The 26,526-nt window shown below is 38.8% G+C and overlaps 2 protein-coding genes across 2 annotated transcripts in view; one reads left to right on the top strand and one right to left on the bottom strand.

Moving 5' to 3' along the window:
* Positions 1 to 328: 328 nt before the first annotated feature.
* MFAP3 (microfibril associated protein 3) lies at positions 329 to 18,624 on the bottom strand. The gene is made up of 3 exons (XM_069484328.1): positions 18,601 to 18,624; positions 6,656 to 7,116; positions 329 to 3,608 (listed from the first exon to the last, which is right to left on the bottom strand). Exons 2-3 carry the CDS (start codon positions 6,948 to 6,950, stop codon positions 2,815 to 2,817), a joined length of 1,089 nt encoding a protein of 362 aa, XP_069340429.1. The 5' UTR covers positions 6,951 to 7,116; positions 18,601 to 18,624; the 3' UTR covers positions 329 to 2,814.
* A 119-nt stretch (positions 18,625 to 18,743) lies between these two features.
* FAM114A2 (family with sequence similarity 114 member A2) overlaps positions 18,744 to 26,526 on the top strand; it is a 31,636-nt gene continuing 23,853 nt past the window's right edge. Inside the window, exons 1-4 of the mRNA XM_069484329.1 lie at positions 18,744 to 18,785; positions 21,589 to 21,812; positions 22,159 to 22,258; positions 22,654 to 22,743. Coding sequence (XP_069340430.1) covers positions 21,603 to 21,812; positions 22,159 to 22,258; positions 22,654 to 22,743 — 400 coding nt within the window. The 5' untranslated portion in view covers positions 18,744 to 18,785; positions 21,589 to 21,602. The remainder of the gene's footprint in view (positions 18,786 to 21,588; positions 21,813 to 22,158; positions 22,259 to 22,653; positions 22,744 to 26,526) is intronic.

The raw sequence follows: 26,526 nt of genomic DNA on the forward strand, positions 1-26,526 counted from the left end.
AGAAAGGTGGTTATCAAGCCGCCTGTGAACTCGAAGGGGAGTATCAGCTCAAAAGATACCTGTGTATCTGACTTAAACTGGTAAAGACTCTATAAAGATGTTTAAATGTTGATTTTTTGGTAAATGTATTTCACAAAGCTACCATTTCATAAGGACAGTAAGGTTCATTAAATCACAATACAGGATAAAATTTACAAATGCGATGACAGAACTATTTTAAATACTTTTTTTTTTTTGGGTAAAGGCATTTTTCACTAACTACAAAATCCAGTGAGACAAAAAGATAATTACACTATAGTTATTGTCAAAAGACTTTATAGTTTAAGTTCAAAAGGTTAAGGATTTAACAAAAAGATCACATGAGACTGTTAACTATATACGAAGAGTATTTGATTAGATACAGAAAATATTAGTTAAGTATGGTTTTCTTCTTGAAAACTAGCTTTACAAAATAATACCAAGTCCAATTAAATTTTGACCTTTAATTCCTTATCAATGGCACCATAAACTGGAACATTCAAAGTAAACAAGTTACTTTGGCCACTAAATTAGGTCACCATTATGTTTCTAAAATAATTTATCCAGGATACAATGGAGTAGCCTGTATGTAATTATTGTATATTATTTGTGCAAACTCAGATTTTAAAAAGTATTTCCTATATTTTTTCAAAGTTCTGTTTCCCAGAACTTTGATCATTAAATATGTCTATCTTAGGGTTCCAAACACTAATGTCTCTTATGAGAACAAGTAGGGTAAAACAGTTCTCTTTAATGTGACAAGTGACTTTCTAAGAGATGATCCCAAACCTAATATGTTAGGACAGGGTTAAATGTACTATCTGAAGCTCTAAGGGATGCCCAGGGGACTGACCTCAGACAAGGGATTTAAAAAATTTTTACTTTTTTAAGAGAAACATTGTGAGAAGGGAAAATGTATTCTATATACTTTAGGATATGTTCAGGAGCCCTTGCTTTCATAGCCAAATACATGAAAACGGTTTTCCTTAAAGAAATAGTGGTCTATGAGGCAAGGCAAGCATTGGCTAAATGATTGGTTAGCTTTTGTTTGGCTCTGGAGGTTTCCATGGAAACAGCCTGAGAAAGAGAAAAGGCAGCATTATCACTTTATCTGTAATGCCATCTGATAAAACTGAACATTGATTCATTCATGCTATCCAGAGCAGACACATTATTTCTGATAAGCCTGGACAAAGAAAGGCCTAAGTTCTACCTGGTCACACGTTGAATTTCTTGTCTTCCTCTGTTTGAAACCTTAAATTAAAATCCTGATAAAACCTCCCCTGAACATTTCCCTCAGGAGCCTCTAGTTCAATCAGAAGTCAAATGAAGAAATGTGAAGCCCCAAATGGAGCTCCACTGCTAAGTTCTTAAAATTATATGGCACCAAGCTTCCTGTAGCTGACAAAATTGTTCTGATGAGTACTTACAAATCCATTGTAGCCTATCTCATCCAGGCAAGAAATGCCATCTTAAGTGTTTATTACACACAGTTGAACCACGTGGCATCTTCCATCATTTTTCTCCTTCTTCATGTCTAGATCATTTGTGTGTGTGTGTGTGTGTGTGTGTGTGTGTGTATTTTAATATGGTGACATACCCTCACATTATCTAATCTTATTTCAGGTAAGCGCTTCTCAGAAAGGCCACAAAAGCAGCCCTAGTTCAGCATTATGTATCTGAAATACACAAAAATAAAAACCTTAACAACAAAATATAAACAAACAAGATTAGGAAGCATTCAACCATTAGCACCGTATTTAAGAACACAGAGGGTAAGAGTGTTGACAGAGGTCTAAGGAGGAATTCAGCTCTGGGTTTTATCCTAGAATGGGATCCCAAACATAGAATCCACTTGTAGAGTCCAATACTTTTAAAAAAGGAAAGCCTGAGAAATTCTATTAACAGAAACATCAAGATCCATGATTTGCCAGAGACAGATGATTTGACATTGTTCTTTTTCTAAAAGCATCAGAGACATTATTCCATAGGAACAAATCGCTCCCTTCAGGAGATCAGTTGGGAAATCACTGCCAGCCTCAATGAACTAAATGATGTCTCAGAAAGTTAAAGACATGATATGCTCCTAGGAAGGACTAATTTACTCATGGAAAGTAGTTTACAAAAGAGCAGTTAGCTCCCTGATATCTGTATAACAATACAGATGTGCTAAATTGAAGAGATTCAACCTAGCATGTATCATTGTACATTCCACAAGGAAAAACATCGAAAAACACTCATACCTCTGCACGTTATAGCACTGGTGTGGAAATCTGGATCACAGACTAAAGTTTAAGCTTGATTCTTTCCAAAAGAAAGGACCAAAAGTCTAGGGAAAGGTTTACTTGGAGATATGCTGAAGATTTTGGTGGTTTAAAGGTAATGGGTAAGAAGTTATTGGGCTAGAAACCACTTCAGATCTCCTCTAATGCAAATCCTGCATCTTACTGATGGGGAAACTGAGGCCTCAAGCTAAGTGTCAGACCTCACCAATGGAAGATCTGTGACCAGAAGAGAAACCATGGGACTCTTAGAGTTCAGTACTTTTCCTATCATGTTTATCTCTCAGGCTCCTTTAAATCTTAACATGCATCATTTACTCAAGCTCGGGGGAAATTGACGGAGAAATACCAGATAGGAAAATCACTGCATTTTTACAAAGATTTTGGCAATTCATGTTCTCATGTGCTTAATATTAACAAACGGAAAACCCCAGTTATCTTTTGGTAAGAATGTTGTTTCTTCCAAGAAACAGGTTCCTTTTCTGAGAGTTGTTTTTGTAGGTACTGGGATAGCTTACAGCTGACAGTTTTCATATGTCCCATCTTTGTAGTCAGAATTAGATTCGGCAGATCCCGTATCATCAGGTGAGCTGAAATGACTGCTGTCTTGAGAATCTGTATCAATACTTTTGGTCTCTGACTGAAGGTGGACAGAAACCTGAACTGCTATCTCCTGGCCTTGTTCATTCAGAGAGCCATCATCTGAATCTCCTCCTGGCGAATTACTCCGCCCCATCTCTGGGTTAATGACATATATGCCACCTTGAGCATTCAAAGCAGGTCTCTCTTTAATTCTTTCTCCCATGTCATCAGGGTCATCCACTCGCACAGCCTCAAACATTTCCTCCACAAAAGCTCGACAGTTGAGAATAAGGGGTGGAAGAGGAACACTTCTTGCCAGTTCTTCAATATAACGCGCAAACTCCATGGTCTTGAATTGTGTCACTTTGGCGAGCTCCAGAGTTTTGGCTGAGGTGATGATGGGGATGCGTTTTGCAATCTCAAAGGCCTTCTGAAGTTTCTCAGCCCCTTCAGTTCTAAAGAATTCGTTGATGGCCTTCTCGGTCTTGCGAAGATGGCTGCTCATCATACACAGCCGTGTGACATTCAAGATGAGAGTGATTGTAAAGGCAATCAGGCAAACAATCATGTAATACACACTCATGTCTCCCGAGGTGAAGATAACACGTAGGGTGACAGAGTAGGAGGCACGAGTTGGAGAGGTGACGAAACACGTATAGAGCCCGCGGTCATCAAAGGCTACGTTGGTGATGTTTAGGAAGTTATCAGAAACCAACCATTTTCCACCTGATAATCCGACAAATGAAAAAAAAATTATAGCATAAAGAATATTATTACTAAATATGCCAGCTGCCTCTTCATGAAAGTACCTTAACTCATCTGTTAGATTCTACTGTTTGTTTCAATCATGTAAAAAAGAGTAGTCAGAATTTAATTAGCCTGGAACTTAAAAAGGAAATCAAGATCTTCCTTCCTGACACTAATAATTACCACAGCCTCTTTTTTACTGCCAAGCATAAAAAGCCTTTCAGTCAGAGAGGTATGTCTACATAATGCTAAATGACTAATCTTTAAAAAAAAGTTTATATGTGTATGTGTGTTGACATCACAATCTCTATACATTTTCAGATACTAGAAAAATATCTCAGAAATATAAAACAATGGTTTAAAATAATGGTATTTTATTTTATTTTTTTAATTTTTTTTTTTTTTTTTAGAGACAGAGTCTTGCTCTGTTGCCCGGGTTAGAGTGAGTGCCGTGGCGTCAGCCCAGCTCACAGCAACTTCAAACTCCTGGGCTCAAGCAATCCTACTGCCTCAGCCTCCTGAGTAGCTGGAAAAATAATGGTATTTTAAATTGTTATAATTTTTATTTTCTTCTTTTAACTGTTTGCTCACTTTCCATAGTGAACTTACAAGAAAAAAAGTTGTTTTTTTAAAAAAAAACCTAGTAATTTAATATATTTGTTCAATTACTAACTGGCTAATCTCATATGCCTTGCACATATTAATTTGTTTTGTTACAAAAGGTTTGTTGATGATATCTTGATTTCTTGGCAAGAGTAACTGAAGCACAAGCCAAAAGATACATCTCACAAGTTACGATAAACAAACAACTTGGCAAAGAGAATAAAGTTGCCCTTAAGATGGCTATGCTTCTGTTTCAGACCTAAAATATGCTGCCTCTCTTCCATACATGAAGGTATCTTCATTCAGGGAACGTGTATACAGAAGTATACAAGTTGATGAAAAACATATTGACCACTCACCTTGATTCAACATTCTTCAGTAACTTGGCTCTGCCTGTATAATTCTTACCTTCGTGGTAAATTCCCAGAGCACTCTGTGCTTTAACTATGAAAGCCATTCAAAGATGGGATGGATGGGCTAACCTGGGGTGTGGGTGTGTGTTCTAGTGACTGGAGGTGGCATCCCAGGAGAGGCTGAGTGACTGCTTGTTAAGTATCACCTAAATGCCCAATCTTCAAAATCTTTTTCATCCCTGAGATTCTATAGTTCTGGATTATGTTAGCAGCACATAAATTAGTGAGAACTCTAGATTGTGCCCATTTTCTATCATCATCAAAACTTATTTAAATTCTATAGGTACATTTATTTTTAAGAGCCATCACTTTGCTAATGCAAAAAGGAGGAAAATGTGCAGTTATGAATATAGCCAATATACCATAAGCTTCTCTTCTACTAACTTAGAGCTATGAAAGGGATACCCTTTGAATGCAAGCTATGAACTACGCAGACTCCATTCATCAACTGCTGCACTACAACCGCAAACTCTCTAGCTCACTTGCTGATAATAGCTCAAGATTTATGAACCTTATACTAGACTGACATGCTCTTTAAACTCCTCTCACTTGAGATTCATAAAACTTAATACAATTTTCCAGAGCTGCTGCTGAAAGCATCGATGATAGATGTTAGCGGTTTTCAGAGTAAACGCAAAATAGGAAAATAAAACTGCCATTCCACTTGGCTGGTCTTGTCCTAACCTAAGCCTTTGTTTATGCAGTTAGTCTAAAATGATCACACTGATGGAATAATTCAAATCTCAGATGTGTTTGGTCAGGATATCCTAGAACCCAGAGGAGACAGGACTCTAGTTCAGTGGGTCCAAATGTGGAACCCCAAATCATGTTGAAGATACACACTCCAGGTAACACTCTGGAGATTCTGATTCAATAGGTTTGTATTTTGAACAAGCTCATTAAAAATACTCTGTTCTTTCTAACTCAAATTCTTCAATCCCCTTGTGACCAGTTACTCAGTCTGTAAAAGGTTAAGATGTTTAGCGTGTACCTCTGAAGGAAATAACACCTTTGTACTTTTCTGTTTTCCACTCTAATATGAATAACCAATATCCTTTATATTTCAAGAGGTTACATTATCTTTCTAGGAAAAAAAAGATAGTCTTTCCTGAAAGTAAACTTTGTGAGGATCTCAGAATTTAATCTTCATCCCTTTGGCTTTTCATGGTGATTTCTTTTTGAGGTACATTATAACTCAAGTACGCATGAAAAAACTCTCTATAACACAACACTGGTTAAAGAAATAGTAGTCTGGATTAGGATGTGTTCGCAGATCCACAAATAGCAAAATTAAATAAAAATCTGTCAAAATGTAGACCGTGGTCACATTATCATTGTGTCTGATTTTTAAGACTGAGAAACAAAAAAATACAAGAGAAACTTTCCTCTTTTCAAGTAAATTAAGGTATAGAACAGAAAAAATCAGCTGGAAGGGCTTACAGAGTTCCATAATGCCCTTCTAATGCTCAGAGATCTAACATCAAAGTTTTATGCATAGATTTATACTCATTTTAAAAAATGCCCTAGACTTCCTCTAACATTCATAGTAATTCATTTCAGTGCAAAAATGTTTTATTCATAACAAATTTTCTTAAGTCTAGCTAAGACCTTTCTTGATGTTTTCATACAGGGCACCACACTGTACTATTTGATAGCAGTCTAGGTGAATGGTACCTGTGGAGTTGTGCAGTACACTACCTGCACAGCTGTATGAAACAGCCCTGATTTAGTCTACCTTCAGTGAAGAAGGAAACCAAATCAGGAGGAAAGAAAACACCTCACTGTCATGTAAACACTTTTTAAATGTATAACTATTCTTTTTTTCTTCTTCTGGTTAAATAATTATAATTAGTTTGCTTTTTCTGATAGGTCTAATACTCTAGGCCTTTCAAAAGTTTCAAACTATTCATCCCGTCACCTCATCTTTGAGATTTCTTGACTATCTTAAAAACCAAGACAGAACTAACAGGAAATGAGTAACCTTGATTAATTACACCCTGACACAGTTACCTCTGCCTCTGCCATCCAGTTGCTGTCCTTTTGAGTTGTACCAATGGACATCTTCATAGTGACCAGCTGTGAGAAGACACTCCATTGAAACACTAGTTCCCTCTTTGGCTATGATGACATCATCACCTGAGTGGGAACTTGGTGAGAGTTCAAAGCTTGAGGGAAATGAAGCATTGTAAGAACTATGATTTTCTCCCAGCGGGGCCATTTGGTTGAAGTCCACATCTTCCAAAACAAAAGCAGCTGGCACAACAACACTCACCACTAAAATGAATAAGCAACAATGTGGCTTCATGGGAAAACAGAAGGAAATCTTGTTTAGATTTAGAGAACTCAAAAGCTTCTATACTGTAAGAGCACAGTGGGTAACTTATTGCTTGGTAGGGAAATTTTCCAAAAAAGCGGTAGATCCAGGTGTATTGTACAGTCTTCAAGATTAAAAGATGTGAGTGGAGACGAACCTAAAAGAAAGCCAGATATAAAAGTTTAACCAACCGAGACTTATAATGGGGTGAAACTGTATGTTCCAGAAATGAACAGATATGAAATTGATTAGGATAGTTGGTGTTGACATCAGGGAGTAATTAAAGAGAATATCACCTAAAAATTTCACATAGAGACAGTAAAAAAAGCACTGAATTGGAAAATGGCCGACTTACATTCTGGTCCTAGGTTTGCTACTAACTAGCTGTACGATCTTGGCAAGTAGCATTCTCTCTGGACTTTTGTTTTCTCATCTGTCAAATGAGGGACTGGATGAGATATCTCTAAGGACTCTTCTAGTTCTGAAATGCTATGATTCTATTTCACTCTGACAAATTCTATGCAACAGGGAGCCAATGAAGGCTAAAATATTTAGCTTAATGATCTTTTATTTCAAACTGCACCATTACCATCTGTTGTATCAATAACGTAAATCAACTGGTACATCATAATCATAACCATGGAGCTCAAAATTTGAGTAATTCAAGTACATAGATATATAAATAATGCAGGGACACTTAAGGTAGTTTTACTTGTCTTAATATTAGAAAGAAAATTACACTTACTGCAGATACATAAATAAAGCTATTGACTTCTGAGGTTATAGAACCTTCCTCTTGGGCAAAAACGTTAGACAAAAGAATTTTTCTTTAATAGTTTCTTCAATATCAAGAGACAAAATACAGCACATGTAACAGTTTGTAAGCATACCAAATCTCTCGCTCAAAGTCTGTAAAATTAGCTAAGGGAAGGATTAACATCTTAAGTGTCTAGCTGGTAGAAATGCAAATATAAAACTAGAGAGAAAGATTGTTAGACAAATCTTAAAAAAGAGGAAAATATCATGAATAAAAAGCAAAGTAACATCCCAGTCTAAGAGCCTATGTGTTTATGATCATCTTCCTGGTAATTTGATTCCCCCTTTAAAAACCACTGACTCTCAAAGAAAAATTTCAACTTCTACATCTATAAAATATTAGATGAAACACCTAGCTTTACTCCTGTAAAGACCCAAGATAATTACTTTTGGAAATGACATTTACTTTCCTTTATACTTATATGAAGGCAGTGTGATCACAGAACATAAAAAGCGATGAATCATTGTATTTTCCCATTGAACTTCTCAAAGTCTGAATTACAATAAGATGTAAATGTCATTTAATTTTCATTAGGCCTTGAAAGGATAGTTGAATAATGACAATAAATAATTTTCCAAGTCTTTAAAATTTAAGGATAGACTATTTAGAGTAAAACAAAAAACTTTAGACTTTGGCTATGCATGATAGATTGAACATGTGTTTATTTCCATTTCTTCATAAAATGACACTAAAGGAAACAAAGACTTGGCATTGAAGAGGACTTTAGAAATGATCTAATCTATTCACTTCACAGTGACTTGCTCTTTAATGATTATGCTAGAAGTTAGTAGTGGACCAGATTAGAACTTGGTCTCTCTTTTTTAGGAGTGGGTTATGGGCGGAAACAATGAAAGTAATACTTATTGAATGACTGCATTAAGTCAAGCACTATGTTAGGGGCTTGACTTGTAAGCTCCCAAGTTTCACTATAAGATACACAATAATTAGTAGATATGATTGTGTCCTTTATTCTAGACTAGTGGGTCTCAATGGCAATAGGCTATGAGTGTATTGAAAAAATGCTCCAGGCTTTGCCCAGGTCTTTGATAAGGAGTTACTGTGGCTTCATCCAAGTCATCATTATCCAAACTTCATTCATTCCTTCTGCTGTCATGATTTTTTTTCCTATATCCATATACCAAATTATTATGCCTTTCCTTTAAATCAACTCATTATTTTACTTTTATACATTTATTTTAAAAGGAAACTCTTAGCACTTCTGTGGATAAAAGTAACCGCACACATAAAGACAAAGAAAACAAAGCAGTGTCATTAACTTCCAGAGGTTCTACCATCTGCTTAAGGCTCTGAGCTAGACGCCTGTTCTCTTTGTAGCGAAAACAAAACAAAAAGCCCCCACACCTTCAGTGTATTCTAATACTGCCTCATTTCTTACCCTGCCATTTTCTTCCTTCCCACCCTTCCCCACCACTAAGTTTTAGACTAGAAGTATACATTTTCATATTCAAGCACCACTACAGACACTGTCTCTGCCTTCATGAAAGCTGTCTGGCAGAGGATATAGACGCTAACTAAAAATATGCTCAATGCTACCCAAGGAAAAATACAGGATGTTACAGGAGAACTCACCATGGGTAGCTAACCTTATTGCAGAAAGCCTCCCTGAGAAAGTGAGGTGTGTAGCAGGACCTGAAGAATTAACAGGAATCAAAAATGGAAGGGAAGTGCTCCAGATACAGGGTCAGAGGAGAGCGAAAAAGCAGAGGGATCATGGGTAAGGAGGTGCTCAAAAAAAAAAAACACATACAAGGTGTGGTAATGAGAGGTGGTGGCCAGAGAAAGCTGGGTCTGATTCCTGATTCTGGAAGGAATGTGCTGGGCCAGCGGCAAAACTGGACATGGACTCTGGGAATTCGGATGGTGAAGTGAGTGAAGTGAGTAAAGTGTAAGATGAAGAGGTCAAAGAACTGAGAGGCTCAGGAGTGGGACAGATCACCTGTGCGGATGGTCACATTCCCCCCCAGGATCAAGGCAATTACTGTAGAAGAAATGGGAAATAAAGGACATGGACTCTCTCCCTGCTCTGAGATTCAGAAGCTTCCGGAGGATGAACAGCCTCCACAGAGCGCTGCAGAGTAAATAGTGTCCTTACAGACACAAGGCTTGGCACAGCATTACTGCTGTGGAGCTCCTTCCTGCAGCTTCCCTGAGCTTCCTTCCAAGGTCTGGCTCTTCCTCCCACACGGATCCAGAGTATATGTAGATACAGGACAGCTTCTCCCTGACCCCCTGGAGCCTTCCCCACCTACATCACTCACTTGGCTCTGGCATATGCTTCTCTGTACTGCTCTGCAGTCTACTCTATCTCACCTATGAGCCCCTCCAGCACAGGGACTATATTTTTTATTGCTATACGTCATAAGCAGCACATGGTCAATAAATAATTTATTGATGGAGATTAGTTTAAATTTTTTTTTTTTTTTTTTTTTTTTTTTGAGACAGAGTCTCACTCTGTTGCCCAGGCTAGAGTGAGTGCCGTGGCGTCAGCCTAGCTCACAGCAACCTCAAACTCCTGAGCTCAAGCGATCCTCCTGTCTCAGCCTCCCGAGTGGCTGGGACTACAGGCATGCACCACCATGCCCGGCTAATTTTTTCTATATATATTTTTAGCTGTCCATATAATTTCTTTGTATTTTTAGTAGAGGTGGGGTCTCGCTCTTGCTCAGGCTGGTCTCGAACTCCTGAGCTCAAACGATCCGCCCACCTCGGCCTCCCAGAGTGCTAGGATTACAGGCGTGAGCCACCGCGCCCGGCCAATTAGTTTAAATTTGATAAAGTGATGATGGATCTTTATAAACTGAATAATGTTATATAGCAGGGATCATGATTATTCAAACTGACATGTATTTATTAGCACCTATTATATTCTCTGAGACAAAAACAGCCAATGCTAACAATCTCAAAAGACCTTCAAGGTACATACCTAAAGGAATTGATGATTTCTAACCCCTAAAGTCTCCATTTACCATTCTGTACTAGAAGATAATATGGGAATAAAAGATCACCAACTCCAGAGTTTCCAACCAGGGTATCACAATCACCTTGAGAGCTTGTTAAAAATATAGATTATTGGGTCCCACCCCAGGCCTAGTAAGTAAGAATCGCTGGGTTTGGGTCTTGGAATTTATGGCTTTTAATTAGCTCCCTGGGTGATTCTGAGACAGTGGGTCCATGGACTGGCATCTAAGGGCCACTAATACAGTTCCTCATTTCCTCTACAACAACCTTGCTTAACGCTGCTCCAGACTGCACACTTTCCCAATGAGAGAACTAATCACTCACATTCCATTCTGGATTTAGATTACTCTGGATAAGTGTAATTGATGGTCTCTGATAAAGACAGAGTAGCAGAGAGGTTCAGAGTACAGAACATGGTGACAGATTTCCTGGATTTGAATCCTGGCTCTAACTCCAACCAGCCTTGTGACTTTTATAAATGACCTAATCTTTGTGCCTCAGTCTCTCATCTTTAAAATGGGGAAAATAACAGTACCTATTCTCATCGGATTACTGCAAAGTCTGACAAGGTAATATATATAAAACACAGAGTCTGGCAACAGTGATCACTGAATAAGCTCTAGTAATTATTACCGTTTATGATTCTTTCAGACATTGTGATAAAATATATACCTGAGAGTTAAACCATTATAAAACACTTTTACTCAGAATACCATGCAACCTTTAACACATTGACTGCCACACTAGAAAAAAATTCTTTTCCTTGGGGCCACGGTGTTTTATCATGAAAATAGAATAAAAACTTCGAAAACAAAATGATCTTTTCTAATTTAATGAAAAATTTGTTATTGACTTCTATTCATTTAATCCATGTTTTTAGAATCAAATTGTCAATAATAATTGTAACAATAAGAACATCAACAATAAGATTTTCATGAACCAGCTGCAGAGTTTTGCCCAGGTTTTGCCTCACAAGGCCCTGGGCTCAAAACTAGCCTGAGTTAAATACAACTCACATGGCAGTTAATGTGTTAAAAATCTTAGGGGAGGGGGGCACCATTATGCAATTTTAATCTTTAAAATTTCACATTTTTCTTTTTCTCACTGCAAATAAATATTTTATAATAATACAGATTGAACAGCATAAACTGAGCTTGGATCCCAACCGTGATATGTTATATTGTTTTTGTGTGTCCTGAGTTTGTGGTAGAGAACCATCGTTGTGGTCTGTTTAGCCTATGGTTCCCTTTTTTGAGCCCTGCCTCTATTTTCTTGGGCCTAGAAGGAAGTCAATCCATTGGCTGACTAAGCTAATGAGAATCTTTAATGTTGGAATTTGGAATTGAGACTCTTGTGGGTTAAGGCCACTTGAGGAAGAGTAGGCAGACTGGGGATTGAGGCAGTCAGGTTTGGGCCATATAAAAGGAGAAGCTCAGAGAAAGCACAAGAGGGATGGAGAGGGGAGGGTGGGTAAAACAGAGAGAGGGGAAGAGCAAGAAAAGTGGAGAAAGGAAAGAGAGACTCATACATGCTGCTGTGGCTCCTGACAGAATTCTACTTCCTGACTTTGTATTTTTTTTTGAAAGAAACATTCAATTTTATTCAAAATTAAAACCATGAAAACGAACACTGAACATGCAAATAACGTAGCAAACGGGGAAATGGTTAGGCAGGAGAAAAAAAGACTAAGTTCACAACTAGCGACTGAACTGTGGCTGTGGCTCCCAGGCAGTCCTCACCATCAGTCTCTGACTCTTCTCCTCACACGCTGGAGTGTGGCACGCAAACTACCCATGTGGCCAAGATCTGTGGTTTCTGTTCTGTGCAGATATAGCCATTTGTCTCTACTAGAAGTTTAGAGAAACCTACAAGACACGGTCTAAGAAAACACTATGAACACCCTTAAACTGCTCTTAGGCCAAAGGTGGCAGAAGTAGCCTGGCACAGTATTTCATGCCAGGAGAAAAACAGGTATCATAATTGCCTTATATGTCTGGTCAATACTGGGCACTTCATACTCATACCATGGATATGCTGAACACAAAGGATTTCTGATCAGAACTACTAAGAGATATAACCCATCAGAACTACTAAGAGATATAACGTTGAGCAGTTGTGAGAGAAAACACTGCAAAGGTATGTGTTCAAGAAAGTGACAGAAGCAGAAAATAAGAGTAAGGGAACAAATCATCCTTGGGAGGGGATACCCTTGACTTATTTCTTTATACTAAGTCTCCTTTTAGTTAAGTCAGTTTGAACGGGTTTCTGCTACTTGCGATACAAATTGCATCAACTATGACCATTCTGTTCATTCGAATCAGCCTAATGACTTCAAAACAGCTCAGCTAAGCCAAGGGCCCAACAAGTGCAAGATGAAGTAGCAGGTGCTGCAAGGGATGTTAGGTGAATTAGGACACTGTCTCTGATGCTCAGGAATTTACAAACTAGCTTGGGGCAGGGGCATAAACAGCTAATTATATCCAAGGTAGTATGAGAAGTACTGAAGGGAAGTACAACTATGCTGTGAATGCAAAAAAGCCAAATTTATGAATTTTAGAAATGCAATTCACTTGCAAGTTTGAGACTTCCTATAATAATATCATGCCTGCTATTCTCAATGCAGCAGCTGACATTGGAAGCCAAAGAAAAAAGAGTTCAAAAAGGAAAATCAAAGTGCCACCCTGCTGCAAACAGTTAAAAATGGCTGTACTATGCTTGTGGCTTAAGTTACTTGGTAGAATTTTCTATTACCTTTCTCTCACCATTAAGAAGAATGTAACAGATAAATGTGATTCTCAAGTTTAATCCAACTCCTTTTCCATCTTTTAGGTATACAGAAAGTAAGCTTTGCTAGGATCATGAATAATCAGAAATGTAAATGATTTTACCCTAGAAAACCATTCTGAATATCGACTATATTATTTTTAAAAATGGGAAAGAAAAGAGCCTATAGCTGTCATGCCTAACAGATTGCCCTGTTGCTGCTCCTGCCAACTTCTGAGTGAAGAAATATTTCCGTTCTGTTCCAATTTTCAACATAAGTAAATAAGGAAGTAATATGGCTGATTTCCGTTGTGGTGGCTCAATATTAAGTTGGCTGAGGAAACTGCTGTTTGCAGAAATAATTCTGAGATAACACAAATGGGGAAAAGCACTGATGTCCAGATGGTATTTTTTTCACTCTAATTATATCAGAATATTAACACTTCATTCTCCATAATTAAATGTGTTCTAGGACAGTGGTCTCCAACCTTTTTGGCAGCGGGGATTGGTTTCACGGAAGATAACACTTCCATGGACTGGGGGTCGGAGGGGAGGCAGAGCTCAGGTGGTGATGCAGACCAAGCCATGAGGAGTGGCTGTAAATACAGATGTAAATACAGATGAAGCTTTGTTTGCTCAACAGCCGCTCACCTCCTGCTGTGTGGCCGGGTTCCTAACAGGCCACAGACCAGTACCAGTCTGTGGCCTAGGGGTTGGGGACCACAGTTCTAGGTTATATTTACAGCTCATCCACTCTTCTCTGCCTGCACTGTCACACTTGGAAAATGGAGGAGTTCCTACACCTGGCAGAGAAATTGACAAAGTGGCATTCTGAATTGGCAAGGGGGAGAAAAATCAAACGAAGAGCAGATTGTTAGCATTACTCTATCTTTTGCAAAGAACAAACATAAAGTTGTTCTGCTTATACACAGCATTATTATAGGGATCTGTAACATAAAAAAGTTAGCAATATGCAAACAGAAATCACTATTTTGAGGGCCATTTACTTAAAAGCTTCTAATTAAATTAGCTCTTATGCTCACAGTAGTTTCTTGGAGCCATCACACACCTCATAACTGGCATTTGGTCACCCTCAGCTCACACTTTAACATATTTTCTGGCATACTGAGAAACATCTCCTGTATTTGTCTTTATTGGAGGTTTGCTTTAAACCCAGGATTATTTCAGTTATACCTGCAACTTTTATCCTTTTGTCATAAGCATTTGCTGAATAGCTACTGGATGCGAATGACAAAAACACTGATTAATCAGGCTTAGATTTATGATCTCCCCACCCCATTTTTTCTCCTCTATAGTCTGAAACATCCCCCAGTATCTTAAACTCAGTATAACTAAAAAAGAACTCCTCACTCTCACCCACAGACCTACTTGCCCAGCATATGCATAGCTTGAATGATAGCCACACAGTTTTTGCGATATCAAAATTATAGGATTATCACGGTTTGGTGGTCAGGGGCATAGGCTCTGGAGGTAGAGTGCCTGATCCTACCCCTGAGTGAACCTGTGGGCTTGCAAAGCCTTAGTTTTCACATCTATTGAATAAGGTTATTAACAGTAACCACTTCACTGGGTAGTTGTAAGGACCAGATGAACTAACGTGGGTAAATTATAAATACATGTTACTGTTATATTATTCCACCATGTAGATGTTCTTCAATTAAGACCTACTGTCCCTAGGTCATAGTCCTTTTATCTCATCTGGGTACCAAACTATTTTAATTTCTAAATGCGTATCCTTAACTCCAATTATACCCCTTTGACATATCCAAACACTGCCCCTCTCAGAATTGGTCCTAAAGATAAATCCAAGCCAGTTAAGGCAATTTTAAAATCTATTGATGATTTTCCACTGCCCATGAGATAAGCTTAAAATTCCAGGCTGGCATCCATAATTCTCCAAGAAGATTCAGGTGGTAGAACAGAAGTCATAAGAAGGAGCCCAGCAGTGTCCGTAGGTATAATAACTGCTTGCTGAAGGAATGAATGGATTTAGAAGTCAAGTTTGGTTTTAGTTGTATCTCTAATTAGCTATGATGTACTCTAGTGGTCTTAGTTTCCTCATTTGGAGGCCGATTATCATTATCATTCCTTTCTTTGCTTAAATCCTATAATCTTCCCAGCTTTCCTGCCACGGCACAAAGCTTCAATTATGCTTGTTTCACTCTCTAAATAACTTTTCACCTTAAAGTTCTGGTTCTAGTTGTTCCTTCTGCGTAAAACTTTCTGCTCCTGTCCCCATCAATATCTTCCTGTGGAAATTCTATCCTCTTTATAATAACCAACTCTGATTTCACCTTATTCAGGAAGCTCTCTCACCTAAACTCTCGCCACTACCCTCTTAATTTCAGATGAATTTCTTTTGCTCTGTCAGTATGCTAACATAGAAGTCCCCAACCTTTCTGGCATTATTTTCCACAGGTAGGGGTTGGGGGAGAGGCGGAGCTCAGGCAGTCAGGCCATATGCTGATGCCCAGGGAGCCACTGGGGAAGGCTCACCTCCTGCTGTGCAGCCTGGTTTCATGGAAGACACTTTTTCCTCGAATGGGGGGTGGGTGGGGGAGGCGGAGCTCAGGCAGTGTGATTCGTGCAGGTTTCTAACAGGCCACAGACCCGAACGGTACCGGACGGTCCAGGGGTTGGGGACCACAGCCTTAGCACACTGAGAATACTCTATCCTAAGCCTCAGCACAGTTTCCCTTCGCCAAGTTAGCCATCTGTTCAATGAACTGTAAACTTATGAATAACAGTCTAAAAACCTTCTCAGTTCTTGGCATAGAGGCCCTGCCTGTGGCAAGTGCTCAACACTGAGTTCAGACACTCATCAACCTGGTAGGCAGAAAGGTGCCTACTACAAACTTCTTCAGGCTCTGGAAACTGTTAAGGGAGTGATTTGAAGATAAGGAAACACACCTATTTTGATTTTAGTAGGCAGAACACTCTAGAGTGGAGAATTTTAACTGGTCAAATTATAAAGGTTTTCTCAAAATGTGATTTTTAAATCACTTTACATCAAACTAATCTGTGGTGCTTGTTAAAGCGGAAGATTCTGACTCCACTCAGACTTACTGACTTGGCGTCTCTAGCGGGGAGGCCTGGACACCTACATTTTTCATGTGCATAATTTTACTGATTTACAAATCAAGCCCATAATTCTTGATTGTCATGACAGTATTGTAATGCAGCAATTCTAAAAGTGTGGTGCAGGGACTCCTGGGTGTCCCTGAGACTTTTCCAAAACTATTTTCATAATAATACTAGGACATTTGCCCTTTCCACTCTCATTTTCACAAAATACAGTGCAATTTTCTAAAGGCTACATGATGAGAATGATATTGTAAAGAATGAATGCATGAGATCTGAGAATCTAGCTGTCTTCTATTAAGCTAGACATGAAAGAGATTTGTAAAAATGTAAAACAATGCCATTTTCAATTTTTTATGTGTTTTGGAAAATATTCTTTATAGAAATGCTATTTATGTTAATGTAATGAGTTTATTACTATTTTAAAATGAATAACTTCTTTGAAAATTCTGATGATTTCTAAAATGGCAAATATTGATAGATATTCCCCACATAAACAAAAACTCTGAGTCCTCAATAAGTCTTAAAAGTGTAAAACGATTCTAAGACCAAAAAGCGTGAGAACTGCTGCTATAATTATCAGCAGCATATTTAAATTAAGAAGATTAAGACACATTTAACTGGCTTATCAAGATTCCATACTTAAGCCTAAAATTCTATGCATTTTCCATTACAACAGAAAAATCACAGAAAATTATACACTTATACAGGTGTTTTTTAATTTGTTTTTTAGAATAGGCATTTTTAAAATTCTTATTTCAGCATATTGTGGGAGTACAAAAGTTTAGGTTACGTATATTACCTTGGCCCCCCACCCCCTTGAGTCAGAGCTTCAAACGTGTCCATCCCCCAGACAGTGGGCATTGCATTATGTATATATCCACCCATCCCCTCCCCCACCCACATCTGCCCGACACCCGATCAATGTTATTCCTAAATGTGCACTGAGGTGATGATCAGTGAAACCAATTTGATGGTGAGTACATGTGGTGTTTTAGAATAGGCATTTTTAACAAGCTCCCAGGTGATACTGATACACATAAATTTAAAGAGCCACCATCTGTAGCAAAGGAAAATACCTGAAAGGTTTTAGAAAGTGACAATTATTATATCTAGACATTAGGATAGTAATTCTGGAGGCATTAAATGGAGTTGGAAGGCCTGGGTTCTTAAGGGCCAAGTCCCTTCACCTTTCTGGGATTCAGTTTTTCCTGTCTGTACAATAAGGATACCTTTGATGCCTTTCTAGCTCTGTCAGGCCGGGTTTCATGCATTCCCACTGCTTAAGGGCAACAGAAGAGATGCATCTTTCTGATGAAGGATCAGAAGTAATCTTTAAGTCATAAACCAGAGCATGCCACTCATCTGCTTAAAACCTTCAAACGTTTTCCACTGAGTTCCAAATAAAAATCAAACTCCTTGTCCTGACTCACAGGCCTTAAAAGATTTGGTGCTTAAGTCCCTGGTTTCATCTCCTTCCGTTTTCATCTTGCCTCTTTGGCTCCAGCCACGGTGGCGTTTTTTCTTTTTCTTGACCTTGCTAAGTTTGTTCCCACTGTATTGTCTTTGCACTTGCTATTCTCTCTGCCTGGAATGCTCTACTCCAGATCTTCGTAAGGCTTATTACTCCCTCACTTCTTTCTCCCACATTATCCTGTCCAGATTTCTTTAAAGCGCTTACTACCATCTCAGATAATACTGTTCGTTTACTCGTTTATAGTCTGCTTCGCCCACTAGAATGTCAGCTACTTGAGAGCAGGGCCCTTGTCTGCTCATTCACAGATGTGTCTCTGGCGCCCACGGTAGCGCCTGGAAGGTATTTGGCACTCAGTAAATGTTCGAGGACCGCGAAGTCCCGTACCCCGGGCCAGGCCTTCAAAAGGATGGCGGATATTCTAGCCTCCTTCACTTCCGATCGCACCCACGCCTCGGCGTCCCCCAACCTCCCCCGCTGCGACCCCCCACCAAACCCTCACTCACCGGACTGGCACCGACCTCCTTCCGGCCCGAGCTGCTGCTTGACCCGGACGTTTTCTCGGCAGGCGAGCCCGCCTCCGCGCAGAGGGAGTACTTCCGGGGCAGTAGGAGCGGCGAGTCGGCGGCGGTGGCTGTGGTGAGGGTGGCGGCCGGCTAGGTGCGGGGCTTCCTGGGACAAGGGAGACGGGGTGCGAGGCTTGTCCGGGAGCTCAGGTCATCTGGGAGCGGGAGGAGGCGGCCTGAGGCGGCGGACACCTCACGGCAGGGTGGCAGGGCAGTGAAAGCGCTTTGGTATTGAAGCGCTCCGATTGTGTGAGGAATTCGCGTTGTTGGCAGCGTCAGAGAACTTAGGAGCGCTTGGTTTACACCCGATCTCCCGTTTGGGACCTGTTTTTGGATGTGGGAAGACGTGAGGGCGCACGTTTGTTCGCCTAGAGGCAGCGTATTAATAACGACCGTAAGCATACAAACCACCAGCACCACAAATACTAATAGCAGATATTAACCTGTGAACGGTTACGTGCTGATCCCCGTTCCACGCCCCTCACATCTATCGCGTCATCGAATCTTTATAGGAGCCCATAGCCCCGTTTGCCAGATGGGAAAACTGAAACGCGATGGGTGAACTGACCTTCCCCCACGCTCGGTGCAGGACAGCAAGAAGGTCCGACGCCAGAGCCCCGCTCTCAGCTGCTGAGCTGTCCCGCTCTCCAATCTGGTACATGAGAAGAAGTATTTATATGGGTGTTAAGTGTATGCATCTTTATTTCTTAAAAATAGGGCTCAGCCATTTAGTTTTACTTTTAATGGTCCAGTTGTTGGAGTCTTTCTTTTCCAATTATGAAAATACCACGCGCCACCAGAGTAGCTGGAAAACTTAAAAAAACATTAAATAGCGCAATTCCACGTACCTGGTATTTATTCCTCTCCTCCGCTTTTTTTGCCTTCCTGCTAGATTACGAATCCGTTGAGAACAGGGATGGTACAGCCATTCTAATAACGATCGTGGGTGGTAACGATAATATAAACAGCCATTACCACAAAAAATTCTCTTCCTGCTTAGCTCGAATGTCTAACAGATTTTAGATGCTCCTTAAATCTTTGAATCTTTGTTTCATTTATTGCACAAATGAGGTAACTAGTGTTTAATATTTTAAACACTAGTTTAAAATATTCATAGCTAATATGTCCTTCCAGTTTTTTATAGAATTATATAAAATTATATGAATTATATTTATGTAACCTGTATTTAATATATACTACATATAGTATGCTATATATAACATTTGTGGTGGTGGTGATTATGATGCTGTGTTGAAACCTGGAGAGAGCATAAGGAAAAGGTAGTGAAGAAATATTTATTCATACACACAAAACATTAATTGAACATTGTACAACAACTGTCTGGTCTTTCCTAATAGGCCCTTGGAGTGAGTGGGGCAGAAATTGTGTCTTACATTAGTTGTCTATCTCCAGAAGTACTAGGTACCTTTGTGTACATAGTAAGTACTCAAAAAATGTTTGCAAGTGTGTAAACGAATACTTCCAAGTTGGTTTGTATGTCAGTGGGTGGTTGTATGTGTTTTTTTTCTCTCTGTGTTTTGGGAATGGAGAATGTATGTATTTATCATACACTCATAGGCTCCATGGTGTTGTCTTAATCTACCTTCCTAGTCTCAGGCCTCCCCATCATTCTTCTGTCTGCCATATTAACTACTGGTAACTGTCCATATTCTGTACTGTCACACCTCAGGCCTTTGAGCGTTCCCATGTATTGTTTCCATACCCTTAAATTCTCTCATTGGCATCTTTATCTGTCAAAATCCTAAGCACCTTTTAAGGCAGGTGCTGCAAACTCAAATGGCTACGGGGGTTAATCAGGTAACATAAATGAGTGAAGTGGATTTGGCTGGAGATTGTAGAGAACTGGAGAGCACCTGCCCCTTCTAAAAGGGCCCCGTAACTATTTGGCATGAACTAGTTGTTACCAAGTTGAGTGTGGGCCCAGTGTTGCTAGATCTTTCAATTTTTACAAGAGAGAAGTTAGAAAACTAGAGTTTTATATGAAGTCTGATTTTTAAATGTTAGCAATTAATTTAAAAAAAACTGTGCAGGCCAAATAAAAACATATGTAGGTGAGATTTGGTACCCACATTCCCAATTTGTGACCTCTGCTCTAGGCTTATGTTAAAGACTTTGTTCATGAATTATATTCTTTGATGATTCTAATGGACTTCTTCCTTTCTGTTGTTTTAGCATTTTTGTGTACTTCAATTATAGTGTCAGCCTTAGTGGTTAATATGTCTCTTCTAATACATTACAAACATTTTGATGGCACGGATTAGGTCTAACTCTGCTCTTAGTTCATATTAGTATAAAAATGTGTTTATACATACCTAAGATATGTGTGTGTGTGTGTGTGTGTTTGTATGTATGTATGTGTGGGTAAATAGATAAACAAATTTTGATATATCCATACCATGGAATGTTACACAGAAATAAAAAGGAAGGAACTATTGATGCATACAACTTAAATGGATCTCAAGGGACTTATGCTGAGTTAAAAAAGTCAATCTCAAAAGGTAATATACCGTATCATTCCATTTATATAGCTATGGCTAAAAAAGGAAAGCACAAGAGAGCCTCGTGATTGAACTGTTCTATATATTGATTGCAGTGATGGTCACACAAATCTATACATGTGATAAAATTTTATGGAACTAGATGCACACAAATGGGTGCATGTAACACTAGTGAAATCTTAAGAAGATTGGTGGCTTGCATCAATGTCAGTTTCCTGGTTGTGATATTATACTACAGTTATGGAAGTTGTTAGCATTGGGAGAAACTGGTGAAAGTGTATGGGATCTCTGTATTATTCTTTAAACTTGCATGTGACTCTATAATAATCCCAAACTAAAAAATGTAAACAAATGATTTATACCAGAAGTCTATATAAATAATTTTTTTCTTGGGCTTTTATTTTACCAGGCAATGTTCTAATCATGTCGGATAAAGATGATTCTGAGACTCCGGTGCTAACTGAAGCAGTCCCCATCCTTGAAGATGGAAACTGTGAGCCAGCCAAGAATTCTGAGTCTGTTGACCAAAATGCCAAGCCAGAGAGTAAATCAGAACCTGTAGCTTCCACTCGGAAAAGACCAGAGGCCAAACCTTCCAGTGATCTGGAGCCTTCAGAAGTTCCCCCTGTTCAGGTATCACAGGCTGCAGGCAAAGTACAGTATCTATAAATATTGGTGTTAAAAGGAATTTGGAATTAATATTAATTTAGGATTGCAACTTATTTCTTTCTCTTTTACAACGATAAAATATAATTTTCTCAGTTCTATAAATGCCTTTATGAGTAGTTTGAGCCTTTGCTATGTGGTGCTTACATGCTGATAACATTTATCTTCAGTCAAGCAATACATTTCCTTAAGCAAATAATATGTATTTGTTTACCCATACTTTGGGCTAATAAGTAAATACCGTATCTATACATTCTCCTCTAATTTTTCCATTTTCTTTTTCCTTTTGTTTTTTTGCTTACTGGGAAATTAGGAGACTATTTCCAAAGATGTACCCCAGACCGGATGGGGCTATTGGGGCAGTTGGGGCAAGTCCTTACTGTCCTCAGCCTCAGCTACAGTAGCCACAGTAGGTAAGATCATCAGTCGCTTAGTTATTTTTTGTGTGTATTTTGCTATAGGTATGTGTTACAAATGACGGTAATAATTCTTCCTTCTGTGCTTATTCAGAGGCTTTATAGTTTGAGGGTGCATCAGTAAGGATAAGCTGATGTATACTTCCACTAGAGTTTGCAGCAGTTTTTCATTAGAAAATTGAAGTCTAGGAATTATCAGTGTAAACCGATTCTTTGGTGATGATGAATCAATTTTTTTAAAATAAGGAAATAATCCCAAGGATTCATTATGTATTGTCAGAATAACATGTCTTCTGACCATAAATGCTTTAAAATATCTGCAAGTTTGATTTTTGGTTTGTTTCCTCAGTTTGGTGACTAATAGCAAAAAAGGTTATCATTTTTCTTTTTAGGGCAAGGTATTTCAACTGTCATCGAGAAGGCAGAGACTTCTCTTGGAATCCCTAGTCCCAGTGAAATTTCTACTGAAAAGTATGCAGCAGGTCAGTATATGGAAACATCAAGGTCTAGAATTATGGGTTGAAATGGAACAGTTGAGCTCATTTTTCAGTAGCTGTTTATCAAATATCTGATACTCAGGGCTTCATGGGACTGTGCTGAGAAAGAGCATTTGGAGTCTTGAGCTGCTGGTTGGAAGTCTGTGTCCTTTAACCAGTTATGTGTCTCTTCACTTCACTTTCCACATCTATAAAATGGGATAATATTTTATATCTTGAATAAGGCCATGAATATAGAATGTATTATAAAAATTGCTTAGCATTTTGTTTGGCATAATTGAGCAAGAGACTAATAAATTAACTGAATTTGAATCTCTTGTGGCACAAAAAATATTTTAATGTGTTAGCTTTGGGGATATATTTTTTTGTGTTCACATTTTTATGAAGGTATTCTGGAGGCTTGTCTTGATCAAACAGAAACCTATTTTCATGTAAACCATAAAGGCTAGGATTATAACCAGAAATCAAGAGGACTTGAGACAGGAAAATCGAAAGCTTTTCAGGTCCTGGTTTGCTTTCTCCATCTCTCAGGGGCTTTATTGTCTTTCACTCTTGATTCTCTATTGTGATCTGTATCATTCTTGTTTTCTCGAAGCTGATTTTCTCTGCTTATCTTCCCCAGCTCCAGCTTTATAAGTGCCCATCAGAGACTAACAGGCATCAGTTATTTCCACTTCTGAATTCCTAGGAGGGAAAATTAGGTTGACATGGGTCCATGGGTCGATTATGGCCAGGAGTCAAGATCACGTTATTTAAACATGGCAGCAAAGGACTATGTATGTGAATTGGGGGCATCGTTCTTAGTGATGGCTGCATCAGTTAGACTACTTTGACTGCAAATTATAGAATATATGATTAAAAGTGAATTTATTTTTCTCACTTATGGAAGTAGGCTGTTCCAGAGTTAGTTTAGTGGCTTAATGATGTCAGGGTTCTGGGTTGGCTTCTCTACAGTTTTCTTTGTTCGTTTCTTTATGGTTGCCAAATAATACTGCAACTCCAAGTATAGTGTTCTAAAACATCTGTCCTCAAAGTCAGGAATTAAGTAGTTGGGGAAATGTCGTTTCTCCTCATGCATCTCTCTTTAAAGAGAGGAGAGTTTTTTTCAGAAGTCCCCAGCATTTTTCTTCTCTAGCTGCTACATCATGAACAGGATCTCATGTTCTTGATGTAGCAGCTAGAGATGCTGGGAAAGTGTGTTTTGGGCATCAGAAACTTCCAGATCAGGAAATGGTTTTAGCAGGCAAGGAAAAAGGGTTTTAGAAGAGGCTTTGAATATGTAAACAGCATCATCTTCAGATGTCTACCACACAGGGCCATGTTTTAAGAAGGGCATTGAAAAACTGCAGTAATCCTGAAAAGAGTGAGCTAGATAGTCAGATATCTAGAACTAAAGTCTTATAAGAGAAAGTTGAAGCCATCATGGATATCGAATCTGGAAATCTGGGGAAGGGAGATTGGAAGAATATACTGGTTCTTATAACTCTGAAGACTAGTATGGAGAAGAGGACTTAGGTTTATTATTTGTGACTCATGGGGAAAGAACTAGTACCACTCAGTGGAAGTTATATGGACTTAGTTAATAAAGAGTTTAACGATGAGAACTTTCCAGAATTAGAATGAACTGCCTTTTCATAATAAGCCCCTCCCATCTTCTAAAGTTCCTGAGGTTGGGGGTTAATTCCTCTGTCAAGGATATGTCTTGGAGATGTGTCTTTTCAGGATTTTGAGGTAAGCAGAGGGCCCTGATGGAAATCATTTGATCATCTTCTAGGGATTTTGTTATCCTCCTTTAAACGATGTTATCTTCTGCCTTGCTTTTGTTGGCAGGCAGTTAAGGTATATGTAGCTTAGATTGATCCTTGTAAGCCACGTTTCTAAGCTTGTTCAGGGTGAATGTATCAGGGTTGGGGAACCTGCGGCCTTCTTATTTCAAGATTGTTCTTTTTTAAGCACCGAAGGAGGCAAGAAAAGCTTCATCTTTCTCTGATGCACCCATTTTAATAAAAGAATTTGTTCTGTAAAATTTGGATTCAATCAAAAAGCCACACCTAAGGGCCTAGAAGGCCACATGTGGTCTTAAGGCCGCAGGTTCCCCACCCCTGCGTGGTTAAGTACTAGTTTATCTCTGCTACTACGGCCTGACTCTTCTGAGGTTTCTACCTAATTTCCAGGTGTGTAATGAAGTCTTTCTGCTTTGGTTGGTTGACAGTCAAATGTCTTTCAACCTAATATGAGCTCTGGGGATCATTAAGCTTATGGATCCATGGTAGTTCTTTGCCCACACTTGTGGAGTCTCCGAGTGCCTGAGCAGTGTTGTATTTAGGCAAAGACAAAAGGGCACGCTTGTGTAAGTTCTTAGAACTTTCTCCTGTCCAGTTTTCTGACCTGCAAATTCCAACTGGACTCCAGTCTCTGTTTCTCCCACTCACTGTGGCTGCCATGCTCTGCTTGGGTTTCCCCTCCCTGTGTCATGGTCTGGAAACCTCTTCTAGACAGAATGCTAAGCCAGTTGTAGGGTTCACTTTATTTTTCTTCTCGTGTGGACCAAAGTCTTGTACTGCCTGTTGTCTGATGTCTGAAGACAGTTGTTTCTTACATATTGTTCAGTTTTTTAGTTGCTGTGGTAGGAGGGCAAGTCCAATACCAGTTAATCCATAATGGCTAGAAGCAGAAGTCCTCCCTGTAATAAAGTATTTGATGTAATATAGTTAGATTATTTGGTATTATAGTTGTTCTATAAGATATTTTTAAAGTTAATAGAATAAATTATTTTTTGAAACATACCCATCTTTATAATGTATGTCTGCTTGATTTCTGCTAATAAACATAATTTTCTAGGATAAAATTTAAAATAGACTGGATTTTTTTTTTTTTCCCCGAGACAGAGGTCTTGCTCTATAGCCTAGGCTGGAGTGCAGTAGCCCCATCATAGCTCACTGTAATCTTAAATTCCTGGGCTCAAGTGATCCTCCTGCTTCAGCCTCCTTAGTAGCTGGGAGTATAGGCATGAGCCAGCACACCCAGATAATTTTTTTTTTTTTTTTTATAATTTTTTATAGAGACAGGATCTTACTATGTTGCCCAGGCTAGTCTGGAACTCCTGTCCTCAAATGATCCTCCTGTCTCAGCCTCCCAAAGTGCTGGGATTACAAGCATGAGCCACCGTGCATGGCCTGGTGGATTTTAACTGGATTTTAGATTGGATTTTAAAAAATTAGTTTATTGAATTATAATTTTAATACAGTAAAATTTACTCTTTTTAGGTATACAGTTTTATGTGTTTTGACAAACATATACAGTTCTTTTTTAAATTTTTTATTATTTTAGAGACAGGGTCTTGCTCTGTCACCCAAGTCTATTTATGCTGTATAATCATAGTACATTATGATTATGCAGTTATAGAATATTTTCTACATGTATATAGACAACTGAGAAATATGAGTATTTTTATTACCCCAACAAAGTTCCCTCATGCCCCTCCGTAATCATTCCATTCTACCTACTCTCTGCTTTTGTCAATCACTGATTTGTTTTCTGACCTTATGGGTTTACCTTGTCCAGAAGATCATGCAGTATATAGTCTGTTGTTGTATAAATCAGCAGTTTGTTCAAAAGACTGAATTTTACTTTTAAAATGATATGAAAAAGAAAAAAAGGTGCCTATCATAGCTTTCATTTTAAAATAAGCAAATGGTTTAAAATAATAAAAAAAGAGGCTAAGGCCTTGTGTTTAGGAAGCTGGATCTAATTTTTAAAAATTCACTT

The sequence above is a fragment of the Eulemur rufifrons genome, chromosome 10, assembly GCF_041146395.1.
Source record: "Eulemur rufifrons isolate Redbay chromosome 10, OSU_ERuf_1, whole genome shotgun sequence".
Taxonomy (NCBI): domain Eukaryota; kingdom Metazoa; phylum Chordata; class Mammalia; order Primates; family Lemuridae; genus Eulemur; species Eulemur rufifrons.

Coding starts and splice junctions, on each gene's coding strand:
- MFAP3 (XM_069484328.1), bottom strand. CDS start 6,950: ATGAAGCCACATTGTTGCTTATTCATTTTAGTGGTGAGTGTTGTTGTG. Junction 3,609..6,655: donor ACTGGATGGCAGAGGCAGAG/GTAACTGTGTCA, acceptor TCGGATTATCAG/GTGGAAAATGGTTGGTTTCT.